Here is a 21,186-nt window from a genome sequence, read left to right as displayed (position 1 = left end):
CACACACACACACACACACACACACACACACACACACACACACACAGGGCTAGGCGGTCCCTCTCGGGCTGGCCTCTGTGATTCATAAGAAGTCAACACCACCTGCCCACCTGTAAACACTACCAAGTTCTGAAACTGTTTCTCCCAGACATCCAGAGAGCCAGTTCAGACAGCACCTTCCTTTCTGAGTCTGGGTGAGAGGCTTTGTCATGTTATTTCCTTTCCTGGATAATGCATCACATCAGGGAACAGCATTTGACACCTATGAGACACAGAGTTTACACAAGACCTCGCTTTGAGAACAGGCAAGGCTCTAACAGCAGCCACGGCTGGGAAGATAGCCTGTCTTTCTGCAAGGCACTGAGTCACTACTCATGCTTGTAAAATATTCCTGAGCACATCTGGTCAATATTTCCCCACTCCACATATACAACTGTGGGTGCAGGTTCCTATTAGTCTGGTGTTTCATCCTGCCCTATCTTTCAAGCTCTTGCTTTTCATGACAGTTGCTGATAGAGTTTGCTGGGAACACCTTCCTTGGAGAAAGAACGCCCCCCCCGGGCTCAAATCTCCACGTTGTCTCTTATTGGGCGTGTTACTCAATCTGTGTCCTGATTTCCTCCCATAAAATGCAGACAATGAAATTTAAAAGATTATTTTGGGAATCACACCAGATAATATACTAAAGAGCTTCGCCAGTCTCTGGCACACAGAAAGTGCATATAAATGTTTGCCGATGTTATCACTACTCTTACAGACTGGTACTGGGACTGATTCCTCCGTGGGTCCCCAGCACCTTGACTGACACATGGTAAGTTCTCAACCAATGTTTGTTAAATCAATGAGTGTGTAAATAAAATGTAGACAATTGAATTAAACATGTCTCTACTTGTGAAAAAGCAGTCAAATTATTTTAAGTATCTCAAAAATTACAGTACTATTATCTTAGACACATGCATTATATTAATACATATAAACATATTGTTATTATTCACTGGGAATGTAAGAAAATCCTATTAAATTCCATGCAGATGGCTTGGAACTTTTGTAACAAAGCCTCCAGAAAAATGCACATCTCTCCAGGTTCTTACAGAACGTGCTTTGGAGCAGTAGCACCATGGAGACCGTTTGGAAATATGCCAGATTGGACACAGTGAGACTCAAAAGAAGTAGACATAATTGTCCAGGTGAGAAGGGCTGAGAGTCTCTGGGGCAGTGAATGTAGAGGGAACTGGGAGCCAGACACAAGGGATCTTCAGGAGTCATGACCAGTAAGAGGTGGTCGCTTTTAAATGCAGGGGGTGGGAGGGAAAGAATATGGTAAGTCAATGACAAAGCAAACTTGGGAGGAAATTAAGGAGTGAATTTTGGCCTTAAGCTGAGCCTGACACCCAAGTAGATGTCATTTAACAAGCCAGAAACAGGTTGCACACAGATGTTCATAGCAGCATTACTCACAATAGCCAAGAAGTAGAAGCAATACAAACGTCTATCAAGGAATGAACGGCTAAACCAAATGTGGTCTATGCATACAAAAGGATATGATTCAGCCTTTAAAAAGGAAATTCTGACACCTGCTATAACATGGATGAAACTCCAGGACATTATCCTAAGTGAAACGTCAGTTACCAAGAGACAAATATCACATGATTCCACTTACATGAGGTAACTAGAATAGTCAAACCCATAAAGACAAAGTATCAATAGTAGGGTAGTTGCCAGAGGCTGGGAGTTGTTTAATGGATATAGAGTTGCAGTTTTGCAAGATCAAAGAGCTTCAGAGATCTGTTGCACAACGTGAGTATCCTTAACACTACTGAACAGCACATTTAAAAATGGTTATTACAGTAAATTTTATGTTATGACTTTCTTTTACCACAATTAAAACTTTTAATTAAAAAAAAGCTAGAAATATGGAGCTGGAGTCGTAATCTGGAGGAACTCACTTGCCCAACTTTCCAACTTTACTCCTAATTGATTCCTAGATTGAACACTTGGTCACTCACACCTGGTTTCTGCCCTCTGAACCCTCTCTCTACCTCCCCCAGGCAGACCAGTAAAAAATGGTCATCTGTCTACAGGCCACCAACAAGATCTCAGTAAAGTGAGGCTTGAAGACCTCATTTTATTGTACTTCGCTTTATTGCACTTTGCAGGTGTTGCATTTTTTACAAATTCAAGGTGGCAACCCTGCGTCAAGCAAACCTATCGGAGCCATTTTTCCAATAGCATTTGCTCACTTCATGTCTCTGCCATGTTTGGATGATTCTTGCAATATTTCAAACCCTTCACCAGCAAAAAGATTATGACTTGCTGAAGACTCAGATGACGGCTAGCATTCTTCAGCACTAAAATATTTTTTATTAAGGTATATACAGTTTTTTTAGACATAATGCTATTGCACACTTAATAGACCACAGTATAGCGTAAACATGACTTTCATATGTGTTGGGAAACCAAAAAATTCATGTAACTCACGTTATCACGATATTTGCCTTATTGCAGTGGCCTAGAATGGAACCCACAGTATCTCCGAGGTCTGCCTGTACAGGGAAGAGTGTTCAGCTACTTGGACATCACGTCCCCCACGGTGGCTAAAGAAGGGCTCCACCACTCTCTGACCCATCCTGTAACTACCTTCTCCTGTTAACGCAGTTCATTTCCATAGATGTTCTATTCTTGAAGTCCTTCACAACCCCACTGGGCTGAACAATTGTGGAGGCTGATTATTTTCCCAGGATGCAAGGCCCTGGGAATGACCTTCTTGTGACTTGTTGATCTGTATTTGTTCTTTTTCTTTCTCCTGTGTTCATCCCTGATCCATGAAATCTCTCTTATCCTACCTTCTCACCAGTTTTGTCCCAGCTGTGGCCTAGTAGGTTCTAAAGTCGTTCCCTGACTTACACGGAAAAGCAAGTCAGCCGAGCCGAGCCTGGGAGTGAAAACAACTCAAGTCCAAGTTGCATAACAGGGATGAATGTACACCAATTAAATGCTGCTAGGTCTCCAATGTAAACAAAACAGTCTGGTGAGTGTGTTTCTCTCACTCTACTACAGGGAGATTGTGAAAACAAGTCACTGGGGTTTTTCCGTGGGAAGAAAGCTTTATCTGACGAGAGTTTTAAAAACTCCCACTGGGAAGCCAGGCCCTGAGCAGCCTGCATCCATCAGACCTCTCCTGGCCTGAAAACTCATCACCATTTCATACTTTGCTGCTAAAATAACCCACAGCTCTCGGTATTTTGTATACAAAACAAAGAAAGAGAGCGAGAAAGAGAAAGAATTAGGTAGTTGGGTTAAGCCATTTCTAATACTTAGCATAGCACAGTTGGGGTCCTATATTACCCTGGTGGGGCACCACAGTGTCTAAGCACAGGGGAGGGGAGCATATGGTGGGGAAGATATGGGGTAATGGAGACCAGGATTATAATCCAGGCCTTGCCACCTGATAGCTGTATGACCCTGGACAAGCTGCTTAACCTCCCTCGGCCTCGGGCTCCTCATGCGTACACTGAGAATAACAACCCCTGTCTCTCTGGGCTCTAGTAGTTGGAAGCAAGGGCAACCACATGTAAGGCTCCCATTTCCTGTCTGTCATACAGCAGAGACTCCATCAATGAGAGCTAGTGTATTTTGTTACTGTGGTCATTAGTCAAACCCATGGGTGCTTAACACACTAGTCTAAATAAGCAGACAGCTGTTGAATTTTCTTGGTGACAACAAGGGATCTTAAAATTAAACACTTGCTCATGGCTAGTAACAAGGCGGTATTTAAAAAGAATAAAATTAAAGCACCAGTGTGGGAGACATTTTGTCCTTTATACTGCCTGATGGCTTTTGTTTTTGTTTTTGTTTTTGTTTTGCGGTACGCGGGCCTCGCACTGCTGTGGCCTCTCCCGTTGCGGAGCACAGGCTCCGGAAGCGAAGGCTCAGCGGCCATGGCTCACGGGCCCAGCCGCTCCGCGGCATGTGGGATCCTCCGGGACCAGGGCATGAACCCGTGTCCCCTGCATCGGCAGGCGGACTCTCAACCACTGCGCCACCAGGGAAGCCCCGCCTGATGGCTTTTGAATCTTGTCTTTAGCCCCTGAATCACAGGCATTAATGCTTAACTTAAAACAATACAGTTGATGTGACTCCATCAAGACAAGGTTCTTTCCCCCGTGACGGAAATGTACAGACTGAGCCCAGGGCAGGTGAAATGACTTAGATCTAAGAATAGACACCACTGGGTTTCCAAAGGTTGTGAGTGTCCATACACAATTTTAGAATCTATTAGATCCTTGCTGTGTTAATGAGGCCTCTTGCTGGGAATCCAAATTCCCTTTGTAAACTCCATTAACAACCCACAAGGCAGGTGGGCAGCTGTGAATGTGCTTATGGTAATAATGTCTTGCCCAGAAAAGGGAAGCAGTGGGAAATCACATCCATTTGCATCACATGCTTAGAACGTTAGAGAGAAAGGGGGAAAAGCATGTCTCCTTGGAGAGACATTAGGATGAGCTCAACTCCCAAGCACCCCTCTACCTCCCATACCTGAAATAAGAGGCAATGGTAATTGGTAAAGACAATTAAGGAGGTTTCTCAAATGCAGCAAACCCAAAAACTTTGGGATAAATGTTTTACCCATAAAAAGTTTGCCAAGTTCATTTATGTCCTCAGATGAATCTTTTTATTGAAGTATATTTGATTCACGATATCATGTTAGTTTCTAGTGCACAGCACAGTGATTCGGTTATACACATATATATTCTTTTGCAGATTCTTTTCCCTTATAGGTTATTACACAATATTGAGTATAGTTCCCTCTGCTATACAGTAGGTCCTTGTTGGTTATCTATTTTATATATAGTAGTGTGTATATGTTCATCGCAACCTCCTACTTTATCCCTCCCCTCCCTTTTCCCCTTTCGTAACCAGTTTGTTTTCTATTGTGAGTCTTTTTCTGTTTTGTAAATACATTCATTTGTACCTTTTTAAAAATTTTTTTCGATTCGGCACTCTCACATGATTTTTTGGGGTCCCTCACAACTTTTTGCCTATTTGCTTGTTTTGCCTTTAATTGCCTCAAGAGAATTTTTCTTAGTAACAACACATGGAAAGTTTTGACTTTGAGAGTTCAGACTCTATTAATGATCCAAGTGCATTTTTAAAATGTTTTTGCTTTTAGAGCAAAAAAAAAAAAAAAAAAAAGGTTTTGATTTTCCTATCTGTGCATCAGTTCAAATCAGCACAAAAAATTTGCTGAATATTACCCAAAACACCCGCGGTTAGGCTGAAAGTAGGGATGGAAAATTTCAGCCACCGAGGAACTTTTTAGGGGGGTGGGGTGGAGGCGGCAGCAGCACAGGAGGACGAGGGCTGAGAGGGTGTCTCCAGTGCCACTGGGAACACATTCTGACTTCTTCTTACCCACAGTTGCCTAAGCAATGCTCCAATGCTTCCTGTTGTAAGTACAGTGTCACCCCAGGGAGCAGAGCAAGTTGAGGGCTGAGCAGTGAACAACATTCCAGTCCCCAAATGCCATCTGTCACACCATACAGCGTATCACCTCGACTATCTTGGTTTATCTCACCCCAAGTCTCCTGTCATCGGGGTCTGCTCAACATACGGACTTTCAGTGGTTTTAACCTTTTTGGGGTCATGAACCTCTTTGAGAATCCACTGAAAGCTTCGCCACAAGAGTGTACATACACCTCCATTACAACCTTAAAAGGTTGTGGACCCCTCCCCCTAAAGCACATCCAAAAACCTTTAGCTTCAAGTAGCCCAGTTAAGAAGCCCTCAATTTCTCTTGACATTCTCCAGGCAGATTCACAAAGCCCAGCTCTCAAGACTACACCTCAGTTTCTATGAGTGTCTAAAACAGATAACCAACAAGGACCTATGTATAGCACAGGGAACTCTGCTCAATACTCTGTAATAACCTAAATGGGAAAATAATTTGAAAAAGAATAGATACATGTAAATGTATAACTGAATCACGCTGCTGTACACCTAAAACGAACACAACATTGTTAATCAACTCTACTCGAATATAAAATAAAAATTTTAAAAATTAGAAAGCAATAAAAGAAAGTTTTTATGAGTGTCCATGAGCCACCTAATGCTTTGGTATCTTCAGATTTTATCTGTATGCGGGCAAACATAAACACACGCATGCACACACGCCACACATACACCACACATACACGGCTTGGGAAAAATGAAATGGGAAAGCCGAGCTGGGATTGGAACATATTCATTTAGCTAATTCATTCCTGACACTGAAGCCGTTAGAGGGAGTAAAGGTAGCTTTGGTGAGCGCAGCCACGTAAAGAAGCCAGGGTTGGTTATGTTTTTTCCATTCAATAAACAGCACCACTGAATAAGTTTCACATGCTCAACACTCTCTTGCCCACATAAGAAATTCGTTACTAAACACTTACTGTTCCTGCACAAAGCCTATTTATTTCTAAATACTTTGACTTGTGTTTTGGGGGTGGGTGGGTGGGTAGGGAGAAAGTGGAGGGGGCATTACTTTTGGCCTCTGGGTCCCTATCCTTCATCTTAAAAGTCTATGAAATAAAGAAATGAAGAACTAAACCAGAACTTTAGACCTAATCCTTTTATTGGCTATATAGGGCCATGAGTTGATTAGTCCTTTAGAATACCTTGATATTATGAACAAGCTAGTGTTTTGACCATTGGACACCTGCCTTACATGCGGACAGAAACACTCATCCTTGCTGGAAGGTGCCTGGTCGAAGCTCAAGAGGAAAGCAATCCAGTCCAACTCTGACATGACATGACTGGACATTTAAGCCTCATTAGGCAGGATCCTAATCCACAGCATTTGACTGCAAATGCTGGAAAGGATAATTTATGTGCTCAAGGGGTTTCTAAGGGGAATGCTAATTGGGATGCAAGCTTCAGGCATAGCTGGATCCAGGGAGCCCTCTTGCCCTCTCTTTCCCCCTGGTCTACTTTCCTTTGCTGTCTTCATTCCTAGATCAAGTTTATTGCATGTGAAAACAAAGATGGACACTGGAATCTGTGGGCATTCAGAGGTGTTAGAGCTAGCAGTCCTAGAGGAGAAAGTGATCTCTCTCTCCCTGCCCCAGCCCTCCAGTCCATTTTTCAAACCTCATGGCGGACTCTGGTTGCCTCACCCCTTGGGCCATTCATTGCAGACCACAGCCTTTCTCCGTGTCATGATTGGCCATGCCTGGACCACATGATCATCTCTGCAGCCCACAAGAACCACCTGGGATGGGGAGAGGCAGTTTCCCAATGAAAACAATGAGGTTCTGGACAGATAAAAGCCAAACATCCACAAAAAAGACTCTTACGTGAGGCATTTTAACACTAAAGAATTCTCTAGCAATGAAGAACTCACTTCCCACGGAAGAGGAAGGACATTCCCTATAGTAATCCCTAATCTAACAACAGCAAGTCACAATCCTCTACAGAAACCAAGCCCTTCATGGTGTCTGCTCTAACAGAAAGCTTCTTGCGGGTGAAAGGAAAAAAGGAAGTAAAGCCAATACTATTGTAAGAAAGGAGAAATAAATAGTTTAGAAATAACTGAAGAAAAAAAGGTTGCATGCTATTCAGGAAAATACCTCAAAATCCTTCATTTAAGCATAATACTTGCGTTACAATTGAAAAGAAAAATAGAATGGGTGTGGTTTCACTAGTCAGGTGCAGTAAAGGGCTGGTAGTAAAGAAGTAACGAACAGTATAGACTTAGAGGAGCTTATGGAAGGAAAATTCCCTCACATGCATCTTCACCTTCCCCACGAAACTTCTCTAGGTCAGCCTGGGCCTCTGGTCTTTCTTCCTATCACACGTTATGATGCTGTGTTCTAAAATCCCTGAGCAAAGATGCTCTCTCACACACAGTAAACACCCACAGGCCTCAATCAGCTCCAAACGGTATCAGTTTCTGCATTCCCATGCTCCCTTCAGGGAACCCTCAGGAGGATTCTTCTTCCTCTGCCCCCCATGCTTAGCTGGGAGAAATGGTTTCCTTTCTATTCCATACTGCAGTTCCCATTCTTATGAGGCAGGAGCAAAGCGTTAGCCAGGACAGCACACTGGGAGGCCGACTCAGCAGTGGTCCTCCACTCATTTCTGCCACTGTGTCCTGAGTTTGGGAAAGCGCCCTCCCCCCTCCCCCAAGCAAATGCGTATCATTCAGAATCACAGCAGAAAACACTGCTTATCCTGGTTGTGGCATTCATGATGTGCAACTGCTTTCCTTCCCTCCTTTTTTCCTTTCTTATTGAATTTATTTGCTGCTCAAAAGGCGAACGCCATCTGAAATTGATGGTCTGGAGCAAAGAACTGCAAAGAGCAAGGCACTGATGTGTTCAAGCTGGCTTCTGTGATCGCTGAGCCACGGAGGGTTTAGGAGACAATTGCAAGGAGAAGGCAATTCACTCCACTTGAAAAATATGCATTTCCAGCCTCTCTTAAACATCAGAAGATCTGGCCAGACTGACTTTGAGTTCCCACAGGGCAACAATGGCTGAGGACATGGCAAGGCCCTTTGGTTTCCCAGCCTCCACAAAGCCTGGTTTCCTCATTTGCTAGCTGAGCCCTGGCAGGACTTAGGATTGCTACCCTGAGCAGAGGTGGGAGAGGGCCACAAAACGAGGGCACCAAGGCTCACAGCCCGGCCCAAAGCCTCTTTTCATGACGCCCTGCATTCATCTTCTGGAAAAAGCCACAGCAAAGCCAACAGGCTGGTTTCCAGCTCCCACTGAATCTATCCACACTAACGTGAGCTTTAGTAAATGTGGATGAAGCTCTACAGTCACAAACATCTCCATCACCTAAATGTCCAATGAACTCATTCCAGATTTTCTAGATTGACAAAATAGTATGCAGTCATCTAAAGTGATGTTTACTGTTTATGATACACAGAAAGGTTTATCGTTGATAAAAAGCAGGTTTACCTAGAGTATGGTCTTAACTAGGTGAAAGTAAATACAAACAAAAAAGGCTGGAATGAAATAGACCTAAACATTGACAATAATTTTCTATAGGTATCTGCTTACAAATTATTTATGTTTTCTTATTCTGTTTTTGTTTTTCCCAATTTGACTACAATGAGAAGACATTCTTTCAAAAACTGAACTAATATTAAGAAGCAAATTAAGAAGCAATGTGCTGGAACCCAGAAAGCCAATAAATATATCCCACTGGGGCAATGGCCATACTGTGGGGTGCCTCCGACTTAATACAAACCAGATCGCCTGCTGCTTGGGACACTTTCTGTACTTTGAGATGAGCCGCAGGAAGGGGTGTGCAGGCAAGTAAGAGCCCTGTTGATCTAATTCAAGATGGAAGAGGTTGCTTCTCAGATCTACTGGATGGATTGCATCACAGGCTGAAAATCAAGATCCAACCACTCTTGTCAAAAGACCTGCCCGTGTATTTAACTAAGTCAATCGCTTATTCCTGCCTCCGTTTCTACATTTGGAAATGGAGTTGATACGACCACAAAGATGAACAGGACTGCGTTTAATTGACCCCCACCACAACGTGATACCTAATGTCCCGGCGAAGCCTCGCTTGGTAGATTCCAGGCTCATTTTACTGATAAGGAAACAGGCTCAGGTCAACTGAAAACGTGTCCGAAATCCTGGTGGGCAGGTCTGTGGAGGAGCTAGGATTTGAATCTCAAGATGGTCAGACTCCAGAGCCCAAGCTCTATAGAGTCTTGCCCAAGGTCACCGAGGCAGTGAGCACAGCAGTGATTCCATGAATCGAGGGGCATGAATTATGAGCGGCTGAAAATGAATAAGAAACATCCACCAGCCCGGGCAATATGGAAGTGCCAGATAAGAGCCACACGCATGTCTCCTAGCAAGTTGCTAAAACACACTGCAAATGGCATGTGACCAGCTGCTGGGGAGAGGGACTGGAACCCAGACAAAACAAATTGATGTTTTACAGCCTCATTTATTTACAAAAAAAAAAAAGAAAAGAAATTAAAAAGGGAAACTTCAATATCAATGGAGTTGCAAGAATGTAATGAGCTGTGCTTGCTCCCACGAGGGATGGCTTTTTAATTATTTTTTCAGATGAACTGCAGTCACAGTGTATTTGATCCATACCCGACCTACACTCTTTGGAGAGTTAAAACACATTTTTCCCCAATGTCAAGTTAAACTAAAAACTCATCAGAAACAAAATAACTCCGGGCTCCCAGGGCTCTGAAGAGAAATTTAGTTCTGTTTGGTTGCTGCCTGGTATTAGTGACCTTTGTGCTAAACAAACATTTGGCAGATGAAATCGGAGAATAATTCTCTTTGCATCATTAACCGGAATGTGGAGGTCTCCACTGGGTTTCAACAGAAGTGATAAAGAAAAGTGTGACACGTTCATGTCTAACGTATGTGCCTCCCGACTTGGAGGAATTGCTCTGTGTATTTGGGTACCCTGCGAGGATTCCATTCTGGGGAAGGCAGAAGCCCTCCTCCAAGAATCCCCTTCTTCTAGTTGGCCCCTGCTCTACCTACAGCCTCCTCTCTGTCTCCATATCTTCCCGTGTGTGTGTATGCACGTGTGTGTTGGTATCACGTGTATATCTGCCTGCCAGACACTCACATGACTCAACACAATCTGCTTTCACCTTGATCCCATTCTGCATTTTTAAAACATCATCATCCACATGTAATAAAACTGCACAGAACTATACACACACAGAAACACACAAATGAGTGCACATAAAACGGATAAAATCTGAATAAACCCCATGAATTGTACCCATGTCCATTGCCCGTTTTTTTGTTGTTTGTTTTTTGGTTTTAATTATTTTTTTATTTTCGGCTGCATTGGGTCTTTGTTGCTTCACGCAGGCTTTCTCTAGTTAGGGCTAGCGGGGGCTACTCTTTGTTGTGGTGCACGGACTTCTCATTATGGTGGCTTCTCTTATTGCAGAGCGTGGTCTGTAGGCACGCGGGCTTCAGTAGTTGTGGCTCGTGGGCTCTAGAGCACAGGCTCAGTAGCTGTGGTGCATGGGCTTAGTTGCTCCACGGCATGTGGGATCTTCCTGGACCAGGGCTTGAACCCATGTCCCCTGCATTGGCAGGCGGATTCTTAACCACTGTGCCACCAGGGAAGCCCCACTGCCCGGTTTTGATCCTGTACTACAGTGATGCAAGATGTTACCATTGGGGGAAAATGGATGAGGGGTACAGGGAACTTCCCTGTGTTTTGCAACAACTTGTGATTCTACAATTGTGCCCAAATAAAACATTTTTTAAAACTACATCCTCAAATAATTCCTTGAGTACTTGGAAAAAACAAACAAACATGACAATGAAGTTCCTTATTGAAAAGTTAGGACAAAAGAAGCAGGAGTCTCAGCTTGTTTGGTACTGGTCCTCTTGGTACCTGTTATGGGCTGAATCATGTCACCCCACAAAGTCATATATATAAGCCCTAACTCCCAGTACCTCAGCATGTGACTTATTTGAAAATAGAGCCGTAAAGAGGTAGTTCAGGTTAATTAAATAAGATCATAGGGGTGGACCCTAATCCAATCTGACTGGTGTCCTTATAAGAGGAGGAAATTAGGACACACAAAGAGACACCAGCGATACGTGCACACAGAGGAAGCCCATGTGAAGACACAGGAGGAGAAGGCACTATCTGCAAGCCAAGGAAAGAGGCCTCAGAGGAAGCCAACTCTGATACCTTGACCTTGGCTTTCCAGCCTCCATAACTGTGAGAAAATAAATTTCCATTGTTTAAGTCACTCAGTCTGTGGTGTTATGTTATGGTAGCCCTAGCAAAGCAATACAGTACCCAAATCCTGCATGCCCCATTCACCTGTTTCTGTCCCCTAGTAACAAGCCCTCCAGCCTTAGCATCCCTCGTAAAGAGGGAAACGGTGGCTGTGTGGCAGGAAACTGCATCAAGGAAGGAACGGAGGTCCCAGCACATAAGAGTCAAATTTTAGGTGACCTTCCCTGCCCATGAGAGGCTGGGGCTCCGCCAGCTGTGGAGTTACCAAATGTGGAAGAGGGATCACAGTTTCTCAAAGTGGACCCAGAGGGCAGAACCAGAGACAGCGTGTGGAAAGTTGTAAGAAGACAGATTTCCAACACAACATAAGGGCAATTTCCTAATGGCTATCATGATTCCACATCATAGGAACAGCGAAGTGAGGGTATGTTGTCCTCAGTTCTGGTGAGAGGTGAGCAGAACACGGAATCCACCAGCTCTGATCTGTGCTGATCTCTACTTAAAGCACCATGAAACAGGGGCACAACCTCCTTCCAGAACCCTGACATGAACTGTTAGCCAGGCCCCCCCTTCTTTCTCCTCCCAACTCTCTATTCTGCCTTCACACCCGTTCTCCATTCCCATCGCACCTCTCCCCTTGGATTTGAGACACGCGGCTCTCTTCTCACCTTCCTGGCTCCTCTGATATCTATTTCCCAAAGAATTCAGGCTGTCTTGCAGAATGCCCCTACTTGCACCTGACCCCCTGGAGTATCCACCAGCCCTTTGCACCCAGCCCCACCCACCCCAGCCTTGTCACAGATCCCAGATGTACCTGGAAAAAACATCACTCTCATACCCAGGGCTCAGCCCCATTCATTATCTTAGGCAAGTTAGTTAACCTTTCAGAAGCACAGATCACCTGTCTGCTTCGTTTATAACAGTAAAATAGGAAAAACAAACCCATGTTCAATGATAGAGGGCATTAAATATTACAGTATAGATCCACAAGGGAATACTTGTATGCAGAAAGAATATTACCGAAAGAATATTTAGTGACATGGGGAAATGTTCATGAAATATTAAGAGAGGAATACAGTAGCAAAACATTATTTATTATAAACACATTTTTTGTGTGTGTAGAAAAGCATACCGATGCAGAAAAAAGGATTTTATATAAGCATAAAGCTAAGGGTAATTATTCTTCAATGATCCTTTTTCTATACTTCCAAAGTTGTCAACAGTGAACATGTAATACTTTTTAACTAGAAATAAAGTTATTTTTTTTTTTTAAAATCCTTACCACTCTCATTTGGAGCTTTTTTCTCCCCAAAGGAAAAAAAAAAAAGACAAAACAAGGCAGCAACCAATTGCCACAGCAATCTAATGAAAGGACCCAGCGAGTCCATTACATTAGCCTACTTACTCTTGCCTACAATACAACGGGCTGTGCTTTGAACTCGGAGAAACAGGGCAGCTAAGAAAACTGAGCTCATGGAAGGTCACAACATGGGTTAACAGCACGAGTAATTCCCAGAGGGTCGATTGATGGACCCCACTCACGCCACCATATCAAACGGTTCCCACTGCCACTCTGCTCCATCAGTCTCTCTGGGAAGAAGGCACGCCACGTGCCACCCACGGGTCACCGGCCAGCCACGCTGTGAGGCTTGGCTCCACATTGTGTGGTCCTGAAAAGCCTGCCAGCAGAGCCGCGTGAGTTTTGTCCCCTGGTAATGAGCTCCCCTGGCTCCCTCCCCAGGCTGGGCAGGAATGGCCAGAGAACAGTGCCAGCAGGAGAAGCCCCTTGTGAATGACCATCAAGGAATCCAGGAGTTTGGCAGTGACTCAGCCACAAGAGGCTGAAGCAAAGAGTCACTTGGGTGGAAAATACCAGCTTGATTTAATATGCAATGCTTCCCTTTCCCTCTAGCTGTAGGGGGTCTAGGACATGGCCATAGTTGTGCCGAAGGCACCCAGCTGGTGACCCAGGGGCAGGGCCTGTCACCAGTGGCCTGTGGCCAGAGCGCTGCATGGTTATCATCCCCTTCCCTGCTTACACCCACAGGAAAGGAGCAGCTGTGAACAACCTGTGCTTCACACGTGCAAGATGTAGAAACCTTTCCATCTCCAGTTTACACTCACATGTCAGGCATATGATCAGATGGTAGCTATGGGCCTCTCTCTCTTACCAGCTCTGCAAGAGCTGGAACCAAGGGGCACACATGCTACTCCACCCCAATGGATACCATCAACACCCACAGTCCAGCACCAGTCCCTTCAGACTGTCTTTCTCTTGCAGGGAGTTAAGAGGTCCTAAGTCATACCAGCCCCATTCAGCAGGCTCCCCCAAATACTTCCCGAAGACAAATTAAGTGGCTTCAGAAACTAGCTCCCTATTAGAGGAGATAAATGCTAAAAGAGTCTCGTGATCACAAACACTTTTTATGACCTGTACAATAAATGACTGAACCAGTTATGCTCTGCATATGCATGGTCTTTTTAAATCGTTCCTGGAGAATTCAAACCATGCATGGAATAAAAGGCCACCTACCGAGGCCGATCTGTGCAGAAAGCTTGCTCTCTGTTGCTCCCTGTGAACACAGACCCAGGAAACAAGTTCAGAAGCACTCAGGAAGGCCATCTCCACAGTCCTGTACTGTCATGTTTTGGAATTTGGCCAGATGCCACCAAGATGCCCACACACCACACAAAAAGACACTCCCAACTCTGTGAATGTTGCACTACCATAGAGGAAAAGGATGCCCAATTAGAAATTTGGTTGAGACTTGCCTCCTACCAAAGACTCACCGTAAATCCCAGAAACAAGGTCTCAGAAAGAGAGAAGGGCCTGTGCCTGGTACGGTCAGCCCTGTAGCCCAAGCCTCCGCCTCCCACAAAACCAAAATGAGTCCACATCCTAAAGCTTTGAACCGACAGCCCAGGCCTCATCCAGTGCCAGGAAATAACCACAGCCTAACTCATCAGGGCGGACTTCTGGAAGAGGGCTCTGAGCCTGATGCTCCAGGCAGGGGCCCCCAAGCAGAGGTGATTTACCACTGGTGTGACTTCAGGAGGCATTCTGCGGAGACACTTTTCTACTTGATTTCCTCATCAGAGACAAGAACTCAGCTTTTCACTCCCCATTTCCTTCCATGTGCCCTGATTTACCTACTTGCTGTTACTGCTACCAAAAAATATCTATCCTAGGGTCCTAGAGTGATATCAGTCAGGTCAGAGACCAATGGCCCAGATGGACCTGCGGAGACTGTTTTGGCTACACGCTGCGGCCCGCGTCCTGGTCTGCAACAGACTCACGAGGAGGGGCTTTCACTGAAGCCTTAAAAGCATCAAAATGTAAATGATTTCCTTAGACCCCTCTCCCCACTGTGCCCACCTTCACACACAATTACGGAAACCCCTAACCACAGGGAGAAGCGACTAGCCATCTTCGGCCTGAGCAATCTTCTCTTCTACTTTGTGTTCCCTAGGCAGGTCCACAGGTGCTTCATCCCTTGGATGGGGAGATACATATTCTCCACCTTTCTTTCCTAGAGCCTGTTCACAGAGGGCTGAGACATACGACATATTTATTCAACAAAGTCATCTACGCCACAGTTGGGACAGAAAGTCACAGAGGAAAATTAGCATTCAGGTGTGTAGCTGCTCTGAACCCTCCTGTCTCAGAAAGCTTGGGCAGCGTATGGTGGAAACTTGTTAGATAGGAAGCTTTTTGAAAAATGCTTATCAAATTCTATTTTAACCTAAACTTCGTATTATAATTAACTTTATACTCCAAGGCACACAGCTTTTGGGAAGCACAAAGCTTCCGTGGGTGGATATGATTTTTTCAGAGCTTAGCACCCAGTGACTGGGGTCATGTCATACAATCCAACTGCAAAATTAAACTCGGTAAACAAGAAATGGAGATGCTCGGCAGGCCAGCCCTCACCCGACAAATGACCACGCAGCAGTGCCTAGAAGCAGTGACTAAGGAGCCACGTTTGCTGTAAGTGTAATTCACCACTTGCATGTTTCTTAACCCAACACCTGCAAATGGCTTCCATCCTCCCAGTACAAAGTAGCAGAAATCATTACAGCACAAAACATCTTTTCAAAGTTCACATGTACCTTATTTCTTCGCAAATATGCAGTTCCAGTGCATACCCCGTGACAGAAAAAAAAAAAAAAATTACGGAACGTTACCAACGTTGAATAATACCAAATGCTGGGCATGCAATCCCCTTTCTCTTTGAGCTTCAATAGGACAAGGACCAGGAGATCATTTTGCTGATTAAAAACAGGGTTTCCGATGTGTAGATCCCCAAGTATTCCTCGGTGGCTAATGCCGAACAGCCCAGAGTCCAAACACACACAACAAGGCAGATAAATAAAGATAAAACTTCCCCTGACCACGGCTTCCCACTCAAGGTTTACTGAGGCTCTAGCACCGCAGAGGTCAAATTCTGCTGCACATTGGAATCACCTGGGGAGCTTTTTAAAAGCTATGTGCCCAGGATGCACCCCAGACCAACTACCCCGTAATTTCTGGAGGCGCAACTCAGACATCAGCATTTTCCAAAACACCCGAGATGTGTAGCCAAGTCTGAGAACCAGTGCTCTGGGAAAATTAAAACTTCAGGGGCCCACGTTTTCTTCTTCTGTTAACATGCCCTGTTTACTGACACAGAATCAACCAAAAGGGAACAGCACCCCTGGCTGTGGGGCAACTCCTTACCTATGTAGAGCGAGGAGTCCTTCCTCCGCACGTGGTCGTCGATGTAGGAGACGCCCAGGGGCTGCACGGGGGTAGCACCGATGCCCAGGAGCACCTGGGCCCCAATAAGCAGCAAGTACATCATGTTGGTGGCGGTCCGGCTGCGGCAGATGAGGTCCGGGTCGGGCCCCTGGTCCCCGCCAGAGCCGTTGGCGGCGCAGACATCGCGGCCCTCGGCACCCCAGCGGATCTCGCCCGCCTCGTACTTGTACTGGTGGGTCAGGAACTCAGGCAGCGCCGACAGCAACGCGCCCAGGGCCATGACGATGCCTCCGCAGCCGATGAGGCGTGGCCTGTGCCCGCGCGCCCCGAAGTAGCTCACGAAGAGGATGAGCGCCAGGTTCCCGATCTCGAAGCTGCTGGCGATCACGCCCACGTCGGCGCTCTGGAGGTTGAACCTCCGCTCCAGGGTGGTAAGGACGCTCACCTGTGGGGTGCAAAATGCAATCTCAACGCCAGTGCTGATGGAAACCACCCAGGAGGCCCCCTTCCCGTCACGCAGCGCACCTGCCCATCCCGGATCCTCCCGCCTCGCCGTTTTTTGTTTTTACCAGCTGTGCCAAGTGATTTAAACCTTAAGAGTCCAAAAACCGTTTACTTAGTATGATAACCCCAATTTAATGGTTAAAGAATTAACTTCCATCGGGGAAGAAGTTTCCCTTGGCATCTGTTTCCATTCTGAAAGATTCTGCCTCACCGCATAAGAACAACCTCTGCATCCCCACGGCCGCCACCATTTAAGGCTCACGAGTCCTGTGAAAGTCCTGAAGTCCACAGCTTTCACAGGCTCTCTCCCAACTACATCTTATTTATGAAGTCCATGCTGGAGGACATAGGGTCCACGGGCTTTTTACCAGGAGGTTATTAGCAAAGCATATTGAATAAAATAAAAACACAAGGAAACAAAAACCTGGGAGGGGAGCAAAATGGGCAAGCTAGATTAGCTCATTAGGATAATCATGAACTCTTGGCTTCCTTCTGGAAATTTCCAAACAGTGGACATTTCCCTAGAGGTCAAGACATCCCTGAATCCCTGACTGTTCTGTGCACTCTGGCCCCACCGAGCTCCCTCAGGTGGTATAGTTTGATGACTTTCCCCACCTTTGCATCCTGTCTGCCCTTCACCTGTTTAACAAATATCTACTGAACATCTGCTGTTGGCTTCACAATGCCCTGGACACAAAAGACAGAAATAGGAGGAAGGGATGACACCTGGCCTCAAAGATGCCACCTAGCAGAAAGGTAGACATGTATGTTGGTTACATGTTACATTCATGATGCAAAATCACAGAAGGGTCAAGAGGAGATGCATCATTTTAAGGCTCCTTGAGGTGGAGAGAAAATGCAAATGGCCTCCCTGTCCTGCTGTTTGCAGGTTCCACGCAGGGTATTATCAGCAAGACAGGAGTCCCTGTCGTAGGAGTCCCAGTTGGGCAGGGAAGAACACTCCGGGCAAAAGGAACAGGGCGAGCAAACGTTGGGTGGCATGATTTCATAATGGAATGGAACGCACGTAGTGAAAAGACAGGTTGGCAACAGACTATAAGAAGCTACAGAGGCCACCCTAAAGGAATCAGACAGTCCCCTGCAGTGTGGTGGAGAGAACGCAGAGCCTGGAGGGAGGAGCAACTGGCTTGAACCGCACATCTATTATTTCCTTAATTAGCTCTGTGACTTTGGTCCAGTTAACTTAACCTCTTCAAGCCCTGATTTCCGTGAAATAGGAATAATAATGCCTACCCGGCAGGATGGATGCGAAGATTAGACGTAACGTATGAAAAGTCTGTTGGCACAGAGCAGCCTTTCCCTACATGGCCAGAGAGCATCGAGAGAGGTGGGGAAGCTGAGGGGTGCAGAACCGAAGCTCTGGGGTCAGAAAGCCTGGGGCCATCATGATGGGGAACAGCAAAGGCTCTAAAAACATGAGAGTGACTCAGGTATGGTCAGAGTGTGGAGAATGGATGGAGTGGAAGAATGCAGGAGCGAATGCCAGCAGAGAAAAAGGCTGGACTAGTATTGAGAAAAGGGAGAAGAAAAGGTCAGTACCGTGGCAATGGAAATGAACAGGAAAATCTGAGAAGCGTCATAGAGGCAGCGTTATATCTTTGGGGAGATCTGGCTGCCTCTGCTGAGTGACTGGGCATGTGCTGCTAAGGAAGGTAAGGAAGAGGAGTCAGTGGATCTAGTCTTCCTCCAAATGTATAAATATGGGCACTGTTGTCAGCATCCCTGCGTCCACAGCCTCTCTGCAATGTCCACATCCACACACACACACCTGTGCTGATTAGCATGCCTCTATTCTATTTACCTTTATTATAGAAAAAGACACTAGTCCAGTAATTCCTGTAGCCTCATTTCAACCCCACACATTTAAACAGACTCCTTTAACCCAGGGGTTTTCAATGCTACCTTCAGATTGGATGCACTTGGGAAAGCATTAAAAATTTCAGATGCCTGGTCCCTCCGTGAGTTTCTAAGCCAGGGCAACCTGGGTGCTGGGATGTTGTTAAAGCCCGCCCAGGTGATTCTATGTGGGTTAGCACAGCGCTAACACAACAACACAAACGACTGCAGCCTTGCCGTCAGCACTGGGCCTGGGGGTGAGTTCTGCAGGGCACTACTCAACACTGGTGCAGGTCCCTGTTCATGACCAAGGATGGGACGTCTGTGTTGCCCTTGGTCGCCGGCATTCCGATTCTGATTCCTGTTTCCACTGTGCTCCTAACCAAGCCAAGGCCAGCTCACAACTCATGCAGCCCTAGTTAATTATTTTTCAAGCACCAAGTACTGGCCATTGTCGAGAAAAGAAGTTTAGTGAGTCCTGGTCTCATTAAAATGGCTTTCAAATGCTCCCAGAGATCCTTCTGAAAGGTCTGGGCAAGTGAAAACAAAGGTTTCATTTAGTCCCTTCTTTCCTTCGTAACACAAACAAGCTCGATGGAATAAATGCTCTAACAGAGGCATATAACAGGTAATGCCATGTGGAAGAACAAAGGCAGACAGCCTGACTGCCTGAGAGGTGGCGGGGGGCCTGGGGGGTTCACTCAGGCCTTGATGACGGGACTTGAGAGATGCCTAAAAGAAGCCAGATGCAGAAGTGGACGCATGTGGGTAGGGTCCCCTGGGTTCACCAGAGTCACCTCGAGCAGGCTGGCAGGTCTGCAGCCTGGTGACCTCCACCTCGGGAGTAAAAGGGCAACGGCGGTGGGAGGAAGGGTGGGCAGAAATGGAGCAGAAGGCGTATTTCACTTGTCACAAGGCTTCATGACATCCGTACTAGGCAGATCTGAAACATGACCACCTCTCCGTTCCAGCAGGTGTGCCCTGTCATAAAATATCACACAGGTGTGGACATTTATGATGACATAAGGCTGGTGAGGAGAGAGGCAGTTGTGGGCAAAACAAAAAGAGTCCACTCTTCTAGAAAGGGCAGGGGCCTATGCCAGCCATTCTTGTCCTGAATCAAACCTGCTCTTTGCAGAGCGACCCACAAGGGTCACAGGAGTAGTACGGTCCTTACCTCCTTGACCCCGTGGCCTGTTGAAAGCCTCCGGGACACCTCTCTGGATCCAGAGTTAAGCTACACAAACATTCTGAAAAGATGTTTTGTGGATCAGTTAGGTCAGAGGCTAATGTCTTCACTCACTTAAAACCCAATTTGGAGAAGCTGGACTAGTTAAATAGGCATGAGGCCATAAACCCACTTGTGGCTTTTAAGTGGTAATGAACAATCCAGCAATGAGGAAGATGCCCGCTAACGGCAAGGGCTGTCCGTACTTAAGGGGTAACAGGACTGATGGAAATGTCTTGATAATTAGACACGAAGGAGCCACAACTCCAGGAGGAAAAGAAAAGAGGAACTGTCCTCACCTTGAACCAAGTAGATACAAAGTTATTATTAAAAGAATGCAATATTTATCAGGTTTCTGCTACCACAATTCAAAAACAAAACAAAACAAAAAAACCCGCCTGCATTTCAGAATCTCCTGGAGCACTTGTTAAAAATATAGATTCGGGCTTCCCTGTGGCGCAGTGGTTGAGAGTCCGCCTGCTGATGCAGGGGATGCAGGTTCGTGCCCCGGTCTGGGAAGATCCCACATGCCGTGGAGCGGCTGGGCCCGTGAGCCATGGCCGCTGAGCCTGCGCGTCCGGAGCCTGTGCTCCACAACGGGAGAGGCCACAACAGTGAGAGGCCCGTGTATCGCAAAAAAAAAAATATATATATATATATATATATATATATATATATATATATTCCCAAACCCTGAGATGAGGCCCAGAAGTCCAAGGTTTTAGAAAACCCCCCAGCGGTCTCTGGTGCCCAGAGTTGGGGAGGGGTGAACACCACTGACATTTCAGGTGTCTACACACACGCTCAACCACCAATCGAGAGCTATGGTTCTCAACCTTCACTGGCAGCAAAATCACCTGGAGGGTATCGGACTGCTGGACCCCAACCTCAGAGTCTCTGATTCAGTGCATCCGGGATGTGTCTAGGAAGTTACACTTCTCATAAGCTCCCACACGTCATGTGCATGCATGTGGGTGCTGCTGATCTGGGGACCAGACTTTGAGAACCACCGCACCACTGGGCTCTCCATCCTCGACAAACCTGTCTCCCCTCAAGATTAAAGAGTCTTTTCTTAATTAGATGCCAATTAAAAGCACTCCCTCATTTCCAATTCACC

General features: G+C 46.0%; 1 protein-coding gene across 2 annotated transcripts in view; it reads right to left on the bottom strand.

Moving 5' to 3' along the window:
* The window catches only part of SLCO3A1 (solute carrier organic anion transporter family member 3A1), a 318,353-nt gene that overhangs the window by 236,187 nt on the left and 60,980 nt on the right, over window positions 1-21,186 (bottom strand). For both annotated transcript variants that reach the window (XM_027083145.1, XM_027083144.1), the window contains exon 2: window positions 16,460-16,925. In XM_027083145.1, coding sequence (XP_026938946.1) covers window positions 16,460-16,925 — 466 coding nt within the window. The remainder of the gene's footprint in view (window positions 1-16,459; window positions 16,926-21,186) is intronic.

This window comes from Aethalodelphis obliquidens, unplaced genomic scaffold, assembly GCF_003676395.1.
Source record: "Aethalodelphis obliquidens isolate GAN/ISIS:26980383/991018 unplaced genomic scaffold, ASM367639v1 scaffold49, whole genome shotgun sequence".
Classification (NCBI taxonomy): Eukaryota; Metazoa; Chordata; class Mammalia; order Artiodactyla; family Delphinidae; genus Aethalodelphis; species Aethalodelphis obliquidens.
Note: the sequence above shows the minus strand (reverse complement) of the source record. Positions and strands in the feature narration are given on the sequence as shown.